At 46.2% G+C, this 12,726-nt stretch overlaps 1 protein-coding gene across 4 annotated transcripts; it reads left to right on the forward strand.

Moving 5' to 3' along the window:
• Positions 1 to 864: 864 nt before the first annotated feature.
• arhgef3l (Rho guanine nucleotide exchange factor (GEF) 3, like) lies at positions 865 to 11,619 on the forward strand. 4 transcript variants are annotated; one of them, XM_036531037.1, is made up of 14 exons: positions 865 to 897; positions 1,005 to 1,132; positions 2,254 to 2,311; positions 2,483 to 2,545; positions 5,470 to 5,517; positions 5,677 to 5,784; positions 6,472 to 6,636; positions 7,289 to 7,351; positions 7,496 to 7,592; positions 8,247 to 8,323; positions 8,456 to 8,713; positions 9,408 to 9,578; positions 10,306 to 10,501; positions 11,102 to 11,619. In XM_036531037.1, the coding sequence occupies exons 2-14, from the start codon at positions 1,092 to 1,094 to the stop codon at positions 11,344 to 11,346; spliced, it is 1,590 nt and encodes a 529-aa protein (XP_036386930.1). In that variant the 5' UTR covers positions 865 to 897; positions 1,005 to 1,091; the 3' UTR covers positions 11,347 to 11,619. The 4 variants fall into 4 exon arrangements, with proteins under 4 accessions (XP_036386930.1, XP_036386931.1, XP_036386929.1 ...); XM_036531038.1 differs by having other exon boundaries at positions 1,033 to 1,132; XM_036531036.1 differs by lacking the exon at positions 865 to 897 and having other exon boundaries at positions 915 to 1,132.
• The last annotated feature ends 1,107 nt before the right edge of the window (positions 11,620 to 12,726 follow it).

Here is a 12,726-nt window from a genome sequence, read left to right on the forward strand (position 1 = left end):
CCGCAACAGGGTTTTTCCCCACAAGAAAAATGTGTGGGCGTAAGAATCCCTTTGTGGGGTAGGGTAATGGCAACGAATCCCGGTCCGGCTGTCTGTACTGCTGTCACGCCAATGGGGTGCACCTGCTGACACGCTCATCCGAGCTGCTCGAACAAAATGATGGCAGCAACTGCACGCTCGGAGGCGCGGCCGGGCCCCTGGTGAGCCCTGTTCCTGTTTGTGTGTGAGTCACCTGAATGATCCGTGGTGCGAAACGCTGCCCCTCTGGCAGTGTCCGTCTAGGGCGGACAGCTATAAATACGTGCCTTGTGCAACATGAATTGCAAAAAAACGCTTGCAGCTCAAGCATGCATGACTGCATGTCGCCATCATTGTCTCGCTGAGATGTGTCTGCGCACCCAGAGCCCTTTGGCGGTGGCTAGCTCAGCATTAACGCCAGGCTCTGAACAGCTGAATTTGAATTTGAATGAATTCGTTCCTTCGTGTCAGGTCTGATTTCTTTAGGTTTTGATTAATATCTTGCTGGTGTCTGCGAGGAAGTGGGGCCCGTGGCAGGGAAACTGTGACTCGGCTCAGCTCCACTACCCCTCATAAGCGCCTACACCACCTTCATTTTATATGATTGGATGAGTTCGCCACTTATTCACTAAGCAGTTAGCTACAGCATTCAAGCATCCAGAAAGTACTGGAATTCTTACACGTGCTTTCTAGTTTACAACTCCAAAAGACAGAAAGTAATCCTTGCCTCATGGTGGCACACACATCGAAATAACAGGAAACGTGTAAAGATTTGTGCTTATTTCACGCAGAGGATGTGGTTTCGCGAGAAGCGAGTTCTTGAGAGAGAGGAAGAGACAGGAGGGGGGGGAGGGGAGGGGAAGACTGCGTTTGTCAAAGGTGAGTGAAGACAAAAACGTCTGCCTCTCATAGAAGGCATTTTAAAAAGGTAGGATTCGGGACAGGCGCCACCTGGGGCAATGGTGAATTTTCTTTTCACTTTTTAGGGATTTTTTTTTGTTTTTGTTTTTGAAGTGGGGGAGGATGTCACCACAACGTTACTGAGCAAGATGGTTTGAGAAAGAAAGAAAAAGATGGAGAGAGAGGAGACCGAAGTAGACTCACCGCCTTCCTGGTGAGTAGTCGTCCGTTCTTTGTCTTTCCCTCTTCTTTTTCTTTCACCCGGCTTGGTCTCCAACCTGAAGTGTTCCTGTCGTATGTAGACCTTGGTTGTTTCTCTTTTTACATGTAGCCTGCGCTTTCCCACTGTCTTACTGCCCCCACCGTCCAGCCTTCAGTCTTGACCTCCAGACACCCCTCTCCTTCGCCCCGGCCTCTAAATGATGCCGTTCGTGTTTGGAATGTGTGATTTTTGTCCAACTGTCGATACAGTTTTGAATGTGGCAGCGGTGGGGGGCCAAGAGGGCAGGGATGACCCAGACATAGTAGGCCTTTCTGTCCGTCACGACCTGTTAAGAGACCCAGCCGCTCGTCTCCCTCGTTCTTTTTAGCGGTCGGAGTGGAGCGTAGATGACTATCGCCTAATACGACTGTTAGTTTTTTGATTCCAATCTTTGCTCGTTGAGCATTTTGTCACTGAGTGTGCGGCAGTGTTGCTACTTGGCGGTTACAGAAGACCTCAGACCCGCGGGTCTGAAGTAGTGGATTCAGTTGAACCCTCCATCAAGGTTCTCAGATTCAATTACTTTGGTTAATATTCAGTTGTATGAGGAGATTATATGTCAGAATGTAAGCTTGATGTCCCCTTGGATTAGAGTGTCTGTCACGCAAATAAATAAAATTTCATTATCTATCAGCAGTAGGATCAAAATTAAGTCTAATATCAAGTCAATGTCTTCCCATTCTTGCCAATGTGGAATTTACAGCCCAAAATGAGTACAACTGCAACGATGGATTGGATTAAAATATTTCAGAAATGCTTTCTGCATTCTTTGGCCTACTTTAATTTGCTTTATATTATCTTTAAATAGTTTATAAGTGCTTAGAGTCCTTGTGTTCAACAGCAGGACCCAACCTGGTTCCAAATCATCTGTGTCATATCCTGTATGTCAAAATGTCCTCTGTGCATGTGCCTCCTTTGTGTGTACCTATACAGACCTGATGGGCTATGTTTAAATTACAGTCTGGGCTAAAATTAGACCGTAATCCAAATGGACTGCATCCCAGCGGTTCTGTTTCAGACTGAAGCGTCACCTGGGCAACGCGGTGCTAGTAAGTGTGTGTGGTCTCTTTCAGGTCACCTGTGGGGAGAGAGAGGCTCTCCGCTTGCGCCAACCTCTCAGAATACGCAGGGGTAAGAGTGCCAGTCTGCCAACCCCCCCCCTCCCCCCCGCCCCTCACAAAAACACACCCTCTGAAGTCAGTGTGACAGTGTTTGTTTGGGAGAGGAGGCCGGAGGGTAGAATTAGGATCTTAAACGGCAGTTTTTTGTGTGTGTGTGTGTGTCTGTCTTTGGGTTCTGTAGAAGAAAAGGAAACAGGACACCAACACCGAGGCAGAGGCTGCAGCCAGAGCCGCAGAGGGCAAGGTGACGGTCCCTACTAACCTCTGTCTGTCTCTAATGGCCCCTCCTCCAACAACCAGTCACCCTCCCTGTTTCTGGGGTCATAGTGTCTGTCCCTTACTACTAACAAACTAAAGGATGCAGCGTGCATTTGTTCCTGGAAGCATTTTGAAGGAAAAATGCTTAAACATCGCAGCATGTCATCCAGATCCTCATCTATATATAATCAACACTGTCTGCCTTGTTTCCCATGGAGGGACCAGTCAGTGTTTGGCCATTTTTGTTCGTTTTCACCTGCAGGTTTAGAGGCCTAGCTTCATATAGTTATTTACACAAAAACATCAGCGTAATATAATGTAAACAGAGTGCTGTCCAGTCAGGACGAAACATTACACTTGTGCTTGTAATAGTAATGCTGTTTCGGTTATGTTTGGATAGCTGTAAGCCAGTAATCACTCTGACAATCCATTGCAAAACGCATATCAAGATTCCATTAAATGTGGCATATTTTACTGATTGCAGAGACCTGTTGTAAACGTTGTTTTCCGTGTGTATTCATTGGTCTAGTAATACACTGTAGACATTATTTTCGGTGCAGTGTAAGGGATGAGGTTAAGACCTGTGTCTCATCACTACTGCACAAACACCTTTGAACGGTACATTTGAACATTTCCAAATGAGGCTATCTCTAAAGATACAGTAACAGCTGTTATTTTTGCCTGTGGTGGTTTGCCACTGGGTCCTCTGTGTGATATACGAAGTTACCTGGACCTGAAATGTTAAGAGGTCGCAGCTTTTTTTCCCCTCCCTAACATGGTGTCTGACAGTTTTTCAGGCCGAACGCAAGCTCTGGACCTTTTACCTTTAGGGCTGACTGGCTGAGCAGTATGCATTCTTTGCTCATGTCTTTCTCTCTCCATGTTCGTCTCTCTATCACTTTGAGTCCCTGATGTACCCCCCACCCCACACACACACACACACACACACACACACACACCCAGCTGTGAGTTTGTCTGTCTTAGCGGAAACTTGATGAGGCCGCAGACCTCAGCAGTACATATGAGCCTGATTCAGGGCTGACACACAAGAGAGCGAGACCTCAAACACACAAAGAGAAACTGACAGGCGACAACGGTCACGTATCTGGCAGGGGCGTGAAATTCTCTGCAAGTAAGGGTAAAAAAAAAAAGGCAAGAGGCTGCAGACAATGAGACCGGTACGAATCAAGCACTCTCGAGCAAGGGAGCTCGGGGAGGGACGAGAAAGCTGGCACGATGCGCTTTAAAAAAAAAAAAAGAAAGAAAGAAAAAGGATGTGCTTCAAGGAGGGGCGAAGCGGAGCGTTGAGAGCACGGCTTACAACACGCCTGTTTGATTCACACAGGAAGCACAAGCTCCTCGCAAAAGAGTCAGAGACAGCAGCAGCGCCCACACCCCTCCTCTCTCTTATCTCCCAGCACTGCTGTGCTCTGTGGCCAGCCGGGGCACAGTGAACTGACACTAGACCTTCGGCTGCGTGAGGAGGGCACCCGCCACCGTCACGTGACCGGCCGCGACTGCGGGTCACGTTCTGTCACCAATTTTCACTGTCACCATTATATCTCAGAGGAGAGAGTGATGCGCGTGTGCGTCAAAGCTTTTCCGCTGCCTGTCTCATAGCTGCTCGAAATGTCTCATCATATCTGACACATATCTGAAAAATATGTATATGAGAGATTGCAGTCCAGGGCGTTGAGTGCGAGTTGTTGTTTTAATGGGTCAGTTGCCGATATTGAATTATTTTCATCATTATTGGATTGGTGACATTTTGTAGCATCAGTGCAAAAAAAAAAAGCCCTGATTTTTTTCACTGGTTGTGGGGTTAACCTGTTCTGGACTTCTGGATCAAATGGGTTAACAGACTTCAGGTGTACTGAGGGCCTATTCCCTTTTCATTTAAGCAGCAATAGTGTAACTTGCACAATTAAAAAAAGAAAAATCTCAAAAATAGCTGTGGGGAAACTTGGGGGTGTTTGTGTAAATGGTAATCATGATGATTTTGAAAGACACACAGCACCTTGTGTTGCTTAGAAGGTTGGGGGGGGGGGGGGGGAGGGGGGGCGGCGGCTGTGACTCACCTCAACAACCCAGCCATCACCAGTGTGTTGCACCTGCACTGCACGGCAGCCATTTTGTGCCAGAGTGCTCACCACACATCCGTCAAGGTGGGGGAGTTAAGATCAAGGCAGCCAAGCTGGGACCTTTGCCAGGTCTCAGCTGAAATATGCCACCTCGTACAGCACAGCACACCCATCAGTGGAGCTTCTTTCTCATCTGTTTGGTCTGGAGAGCCCAGGCTCACCGCTTCCAGACATTACCTTTTTATCCTAAGAGGTCTCATATCCAAATAGCAGCCAAGACCCACTTACTGTATCTTAAGCCATGTAGCAGCAGAAAGTTACAGGGTAGTATGGTGCTGGGGTGCTTAATCATCATGGGGATATTTCTATTTGCAATAGATTATGGTGAGTCCTTATGGCTTCATTTTCAAGCGCTTTGTACTCATCACTAACTTTGCCACTGCCTGACACTGTACCTCATTCTTGAAAGGATATCATCAGACCAGCACTCCCTGTTGATGTGGGGTGGATTATGAATCGAAATCAAAATAATTATTTGCAAAATTCACGTTGATCGGCTACTGTGTGTCAAATAATTGATTTCTTTTGATTATTAAGTCATTGCACAGATTGTAAAATAATGTAGTAGATAGATTATTGACTATTTATTGGAGAACTTCGTGGAGTCAAAGTTGAAGAACTGGGCTTGTTTCCCAACATGCTTGGGTAACAATTTTGTACTTACTGCGTTGGTAAATATCTAGATTTGGGACGGGATTTTAATGTAAAAAGTGAAGTATATAGCAAATAACCAACCCATACACAACATAATATTATTTCTGTCCAACAGGATGAAGACGGTACCAATACCAGCCTTGAAGCAAACAAAGATGCAGAGGTATTGCCTATCTCTGTCCGTCTGTGTTTGACTAAATCTCTCCCCATCTTCCTTCCTTTTGTTGTATCTCTGCCTCAGTTTCACTGGGTCTGCATGTCTGTGTGCATACTTTTTAGTGTGTTACTGTTTAAATCCTCTTTCCACTTCATCCTGTCCCAGGAACCCAGTAACAAGAGGGTGAAGCCGGTTGGAAAGGGGGCTGGAATCTCTGGATTCATGGGCCCAGTCAAAACTCCTGCCCTTAAGCGCCTTGGACAATCCATTCAGGTAGCCCCTGTGCCTTGCTAAATTCTCTTAGAAATTTGAATTTTAGAGTTCAATCCAATAATTACCAAGAAGCAGGTTTTTAACAGTCTCTTGAGGTCAGGCCTAGGCCTTGCTAACTTCTCTTATTCATCATAATATCTTCTAATCTTTAAAATGTTTGGATTGAGCATTTTCACATTTTCAGTGGAGTGCATTGCATAGCCCATTCAGGTAGCCAGACACACTGTACAACTGTTTTTTAATCTTTATAATCCATTTTAATCCTGTTCATCTCTCTAATTTTGGGATTTCATCAGGCAGTTACAATTAGCTTTTCATCCTAACAAAACATGCAGCACCAGTCAAATGTATGGACACAGCTTTTATTCTTTATTTTTACTGTTTTCCACATTTTAGAATAACAGTAAAGACATCAAACTATTAAAATAACAAAAATGGAATTATGCAGTGACCAGAAAAATCAAAACTTTATTATATTTTAGAATATATATATTTTACATTCTTCAAAGTTGTTTTTTTAAAATTCAAACATAGGCGTCATTGGCATGTCTTTGGGGCATGTCTTTGAATGCGTTTCCCGTTATCTTAACCAGGTGTGTCCAAACCTTTGACTGGTGCTGTACTTGGAAATGTACTTTTTGTCGGTCTTGGCCCTAACCCCTGACTGGTGCGTGACGGCCCTTACAGCGGTCCATCAGCTTCCGGACGGAGGCCCAGCCCCTGCCCATGGCCCCGATCAGGACGCGGCAGAAGGCCAGCTCCTTCCCCAAACGGCGCAACAGCCAACTGTGGAGCGACACAGTGGACAGCCTGAGCCAGGAGATGAGCGCCAAGGAGATCAAGAGGCAGGAGGTGCTGGCCGACACGCGCACGCCCGAGGCTGCCTTTCAGACCCCCCACACCAGCGCTGCACGCTGACGTTCGACTTCTGTCCTACTCGCCTGCCGCTAGTGAACGAAAGTCCCTCGTGTGGTTGTTGTTGTCTGTTGTCTGTGAGTGTGAAAGTGAGCTCTTTGGTGCTTTGGTGTTTCACCTACATCGCTCCCCAGTGGTGGAACGAACTCCCTGTCCTGCTGCGGACAGCTCCATCACCCCGTTCCTTCAGACGGGGTCTGCAGACACATCTCTTCAGACTCTACCTGGACTGACCCAGCACACAATTGATGCCCCCCCCCCAATCAGTGCTGTCGTAAATTGCTGTGCTTTTTAAATTGTTTCTTGTCGCCGCCTTTACTCTGGCACTCATTGCGCTGTTTGAAGTTTGAAGGTGTATCGTATTAGTTGCCCTATACGCTGTAGTTGTACAAATCAGATAGTACTGTGTCCTCAAACAGATGCTGCTCTCAGCTGAAAACTACTGTCTCATTGTGGAACTGTACACATCCTGTCCCCGTACTGTCGCTATACTTACTGTATGCACTTTTGTACGTCGCTTTGGATAAAAGCGTCTGCTAAATAAATAAATGTAAATGTAAAATGTAAATGTGCACCCTCTTCCCTGCAGGTAATATACGAGCTCACGCAAGGGGAGAAGCAGCTCATTGAAGACCTCAACTTGGTCAAAAAGGTTTGTGTGGATGAAAAAAAAACCTACGCAGATTTTGCATCGAGAACCCAGCCGCTTCCTCTCTGCTTACAAGCACTGCTGTGCAGTAATGGCTCCACGTCGCTCTCCATCTCCATGGTTACTTTCTCACTTGTTCCGTTCCAGGTTTACTATGAGCCCATGCTCAAATTGGACATCATGACAGAGAGTGAGCTGGGGCAGATTTTCGGGACCCTGGACTCTTTAATACCTCTGCATGAAGGTAAAAGACACTACAGGAACTTTTTCTCCAAAGTCAAAAAGGCCAAAGGTGATGCCAGTCTGTGGTTTGTTATGTCCCAATGCCATGTAGCTTAAATCAGGAAAATGGCCAGTCCTTGGATCCCAGTGTAGCAACAGAAAGCCTTTGTCAAGAAAGTCAAGTTGATGCTGAGGAGGACTTTTCTGCTTTACAATGAATTGCATTCTGAGAACAAAATACAGAAGCCATTGTGTTCAGCCATGCTGTCACTTTGCTTTGGATTCTTCCCATGCTAATTGGAATTTGACTTAAATGTCATTTGTAGTTTTTGCTCCATTGTTATGTGCATGGGACTAGGATGGCTTCTCTTCAGTTTTTAAACCTTCTCTCCCCTTTTAGGTGTATCAACGATGAGCAGTAATGTATAGTTGTTGAGTATAGCATGCATACCATTCATCAGCAGTAGTGACAGTGAAAATAAAATCTAATATCCCCCGCAATGTTAGCTAGAGCTTGTTTGCCTCTGCCTTGAGGTTTGCCTCTGTAACTACGGATTGCCTTATTAGGCATGATTTTAAAAAGAAGGTTTATGCACAAATGGTGCGTAATTTGAACAGCTGGAATTCAGCTGGAAAGGAACATCCACTGGATGCTCATGCTCTTGTTTGTCCGCAGACTTCCTGACCCGCCTTGAAAACCTGAGAGGGGCAGAGAAGACGGTGGAGGAGGTGGGGCCTACGCTGTTGGAGTGGGTGAGTGAGTGCGGCGGAGGGGAAGGGGACCAGAGATCAGGGATCGGGGATCGGCCCCGCGTGTAGAGGCGGGAGTGGGGCTGCGCGTTGATCTTTCCGTCTCGCTCCTTCTCCCTCCACCCGACCCCGCAGTTCCCCTGCCTGGAGGCCTACATCACTTACTGCTGCAACCAGGTGGGCGCCAAGGCCCTGCTGGACCAGAAGAAGCAGGACCGGCGCGTGGATCAGTTCCTGCGGCTGTGCCAGGAGTCATCCTTCAGCCGGAAGCTGGACCTGTGGAACTTCCTGGACCTGCCGCGCAGCCGCCTGGTCAAGTACCCGCTCCTGCTGAGGGAGATCGAGAAGAGCACGCCGCCCGAGCACCCCGACCACGACACGCTGCCAGAGGCTGTGAGTGATACAGGAGCTGGGAGATGCAAACTCACTTTTTGGGGGACAATGAGTGGCACACAGATTTCTGGGGACTGTGAGCAACACACACCCTTCTGATGAGTGTGAGCAACACACAGACATGACTGGGGACCAAGAGCGAAACACACAGGTCTGGTGACTGTGAGCAACACACACATGCACTTCTGGGGACTAGGACCAACACACACACACACACACACACACTTCTAGGGACTGAGAAACACACACTTCCAGGGATTTTCAAGGACTGTTTGTCCTAGAACAGTGAAAGCAGTCTTTGGACTAAAGGGAATCATGAAGCTCAGTCAGGTAATACACAACATCCAGGAAGTGGTTACTAAGAAACACAAGGTACATAAGCGACACTGATGAGTTTGACTGCTTTTGACAGGACAGCTTAGAGTGGTGTGATAAAGTGAAAGCATGAGTGGGTGGTGTTAGTAAACTATTTTGGAACTTCTTGTGTTGTTGTGGAAAGTGGAAGGTTTTTTATCAGATTTTTCGCCGCTCGCATAATGGAAAGGAACAGGTCATAGATGGTAAAGACGGCATCCGTTAAACCTCCAGGGAAGGGGAGATCTGTCAGCAGATAGGGTGGTAGATAAGATGCCCACACGTTCTATGCTCTTACTGTCAAACATAGCCTCTTACCCAGCGTCCCTCCCCCTTTCAGCTGGAGCTGATCCAGAGGATCGTCTCGGAGGTGAACAGTAAGACCGGGGAGGCGGAGTGCCAGTTCTACAGGCGGGGGCTGTGCTACCTGGAGGAAGGGCAGAGGCTGCCAGAAATCCAGCGGTCCCGATTCCTCTACTGCCACGGCGAGCTCAAGAACAACAAGGGGCAGGTCAGGGCTCCTCCTCTTCCAACCACTGCTTCTCACTGTCACTCTCCATTTCCTCTTACCTCTTACATTTCCTCTTAAACAGAAGGTGTGAGGGGAGCATCTGACTGTCTTGTAGGTTCAGTCTGTATCTGTCTGCATTTTTTTTTTTCCTCCTCTTTTACTTCATTTCTGCTGCAGCTAATCTAGGGTCAGGCTGTCCGATCAGTATCCTGACCCAATTGGGCTGTTCAAAAAACAATTAGACTGAACCCAGTTCAGTGTTTTTGGTGCAGAATCAGGTCAGAGAGTGGAGAGACAATCGTCACGCAGAGAGAGAGTGTTAGTGTCCACGTTTGGGGTAGGCTCACCCTGTCTTTGCCTGTGCATCTTTCCTACTGTGTTTGTGCTCTGCCCACTGCAACTGATTTAGGGCGGCAGCATAACATAGTGGATAAGGGGCAGGACTGGTAACTGCTGCTGTACCCTTGGGCAAGGTACTTAACCCACAGTTACCTCAGTTAATGGATAACATTGTAAAAACCTGTAAATGATATAAGTTTCTCTGGGTAAGAGCATCTGCTAAATGCCAATAATGTAATGTAATATAATGTAATGAGATCAGATAACAACACCAGTATCCTGAACCAAGCCACTTTTTCAAAGAAGAAAATCTAAAACCCACGTCGGTGCTTTTGCAGAAAGAAGCTAACTGTGCCATCCTCTCTCGCCTCTCCTTTCCTACACCCAGAAGCTGCACGTCTTCCTTTTCGAGCTGGCGCTGGTTCTGACGCGGCCCATCACCCAGGACAGGGACAGCCCCGTCCAGTTCCAGGTGTATCGCCAGCCCCTCCCTGCCGCCCACCTGCTGCTGGAGGACCTGCCGGATGGGGAGGGGGGCGGAGGGGGTTCCTTCCGAGGAGCCTTCATCAGCGGAAACGACAAAGGTATGTGGGCGGGCTGATGGGGGCTTGGGCGAGGAGGTAGAGCGTTGTGGTCGGTTGAGTGGGTTGACATTGCTGCTGTATGTGCTTTAGCGTACTGCTGAACCATGACTGTCTCTCTCTTTCTCTCTCTTTCCTCCATCCTTCACACTGTCCACTTTGAACTTTCATGTTAAATTTTATATCTCAGAAAGGTTCTGAACAACTGGAACCATAGCATAGAGTTCAGGTGGAAGGAAGAGCAGCATACATGTGTGTGTACCCCCAGGAGCCAGTGCTGGGAAACACTGCACTAAACTGCAGTGATAACGGAAAAAGCTTCTCTCGTTGCTCTGCATGTACAGAAATCCACCTTATTCTGAATATTGGAGAGATCGATTCAGTGCACAATTACTTTTCATGGAATTGCTAGGTGAGGCAGTGTTCACTGTATGTAAGGTATCCAGATTCTGCTTCCCCTTTTCCATCTCCCTTTATGACAGGAAGTGACCTGAGTCCAGGCGTGTAACTTGAAGGTCACCAGTGCTTTTGTTGATGATGTGAAAATCTCCTTCCTGCTGAAAATGAATTTTGTCTTTGGGTCTCCTGTCCGTTTCCTTCCAGCCAAGAATTGTTTCCGGGTGAGCAGCACAGGCCGGGCCAAAGCCCACTCCCATAGCCTGCAGGCCAACGACTCCTTCAACAAGCAGCAGTGGATTTCCTGTCTCCGTCAGGCCATGGTCCAATCACGAGACAGGGAGTTTCAGGCCAGCCAATCAAGGCCGACCAGACAAATGTCTCCTGACCCCGCCCTCTACCACATCGCTGAACTGAATCTGAACTCGGATGCAGAAATGGTGGATGCATAGGAGTCATTGATCGCACTGTGACTTTTAGGTCACTGTGATTCAGCAGGACGTTTTTCTTCTTCAATAATGGCTGCATCCCATCTCCACAATATGTTTTCATCTCCCCCATTCTTTTACCCGCTTGACCCCAAGCCAAGCTAATCTCCCACAGCACGTTTCAATTTACTTTCAGAATTGGGACGAATCAGTCGAGTACTGTAACAGCTTTGATACACAAGTTCAGTTTCGTTCGTTCGTTTGTTTGTTTGGATTTAATAAGGACTCCAACCCCTGTTGCCCAATAAGGAAACCTGCTCATTGGTTCTTCAGCTCTTATTGTCCCAGAGGTTCAAAATATCTCCATGAGAATGTTAGAGAAAATTATGTGACGAATGTATCTGCAATATATAGTTTTTTATTCTCATTTCTGGAAATTAAAAAAAAATTATTTCCATCAAGTGGATTACATATGATTCAGTATTTTTTTTATCAGGTGTGTCAATATTTGTCTATATATGTCAATATTTTTTATCAAAACAGACAGTATGAGTACTACTGGAAAAAAAAGATTGATACGATTCAAACAAAATAGTGAACTGTACTAAGAAATTTAAAATGTAAGTAGTTTTTTCTTCATATGAATGACACTTCACATTATGTCAATAACAGACACATGGATGCATAGAACAAAGTCATTAGAAATCACAAGATATAAGCTGTTAGATTCACTAATGCAGTAGCTGCTAAACTGGCATATAACGTCTCAGTAATGCATCATTTCCATTCACATTATCACAAATTGAGATCTAGATTTCAATTTCTAAATGCACATTTTTATAGATTATTATACAGCCACATCCCTGTAATGTCATGAAAGAAATGACAATTAGAAAATGAAGTAAAACCACATGACATTTATTCATTTGGCTTTTATCCAAAGCGACTTACATAGGTTACAGTTCTTTACAATGTTATCCATTTATACAGCCGGATATTTACTGAGGCAACTGTGGGTTAAGTACCTTGCTCAAGGGTACAGCAGCAATATCCCAGCGGGGATTGAACCAGCAACCTTTCGGTTACGAGTCCTGCTCCTTAACCACTATGCTACACTGCCGCCCATTACCTCAGCTGTGCAGAGTGAACACAACAGAATACACAAACAATGAATACGCAAATAGAGCAGCTGTCCAGGAGTGGAGTGGGGGGTATGCGTTACGTTAAAAAAGTCCTGAAATGTGAAGCAGATAAGGATACCACAACAGGCTGATGGGGTACATGTATGTACTGTATAATGAAAAATGTCTTTCATTGTTTTATCATTTCTGTGGACTAGCATTTGAACATTTTTTATAGTTTATAGAAAATAATTTTATTACTTGTCTTTTCACAGGATCCAGA

Source organism: Megalops cyprinoides, chromosome 6 (genome assembly GCF_013368585.1).
Source record: "Megalops cyprinoides isolate fMegCyp1 chromosome 6, fMegCyp1.pri, whole genome shotgun sequence".
Lineage (NCBI taxonomy): Eukaryota > Metazoa > Chordata > Actinopteri > Elopiformes > Megalopidae > Megalops > Megalops cyprinoides.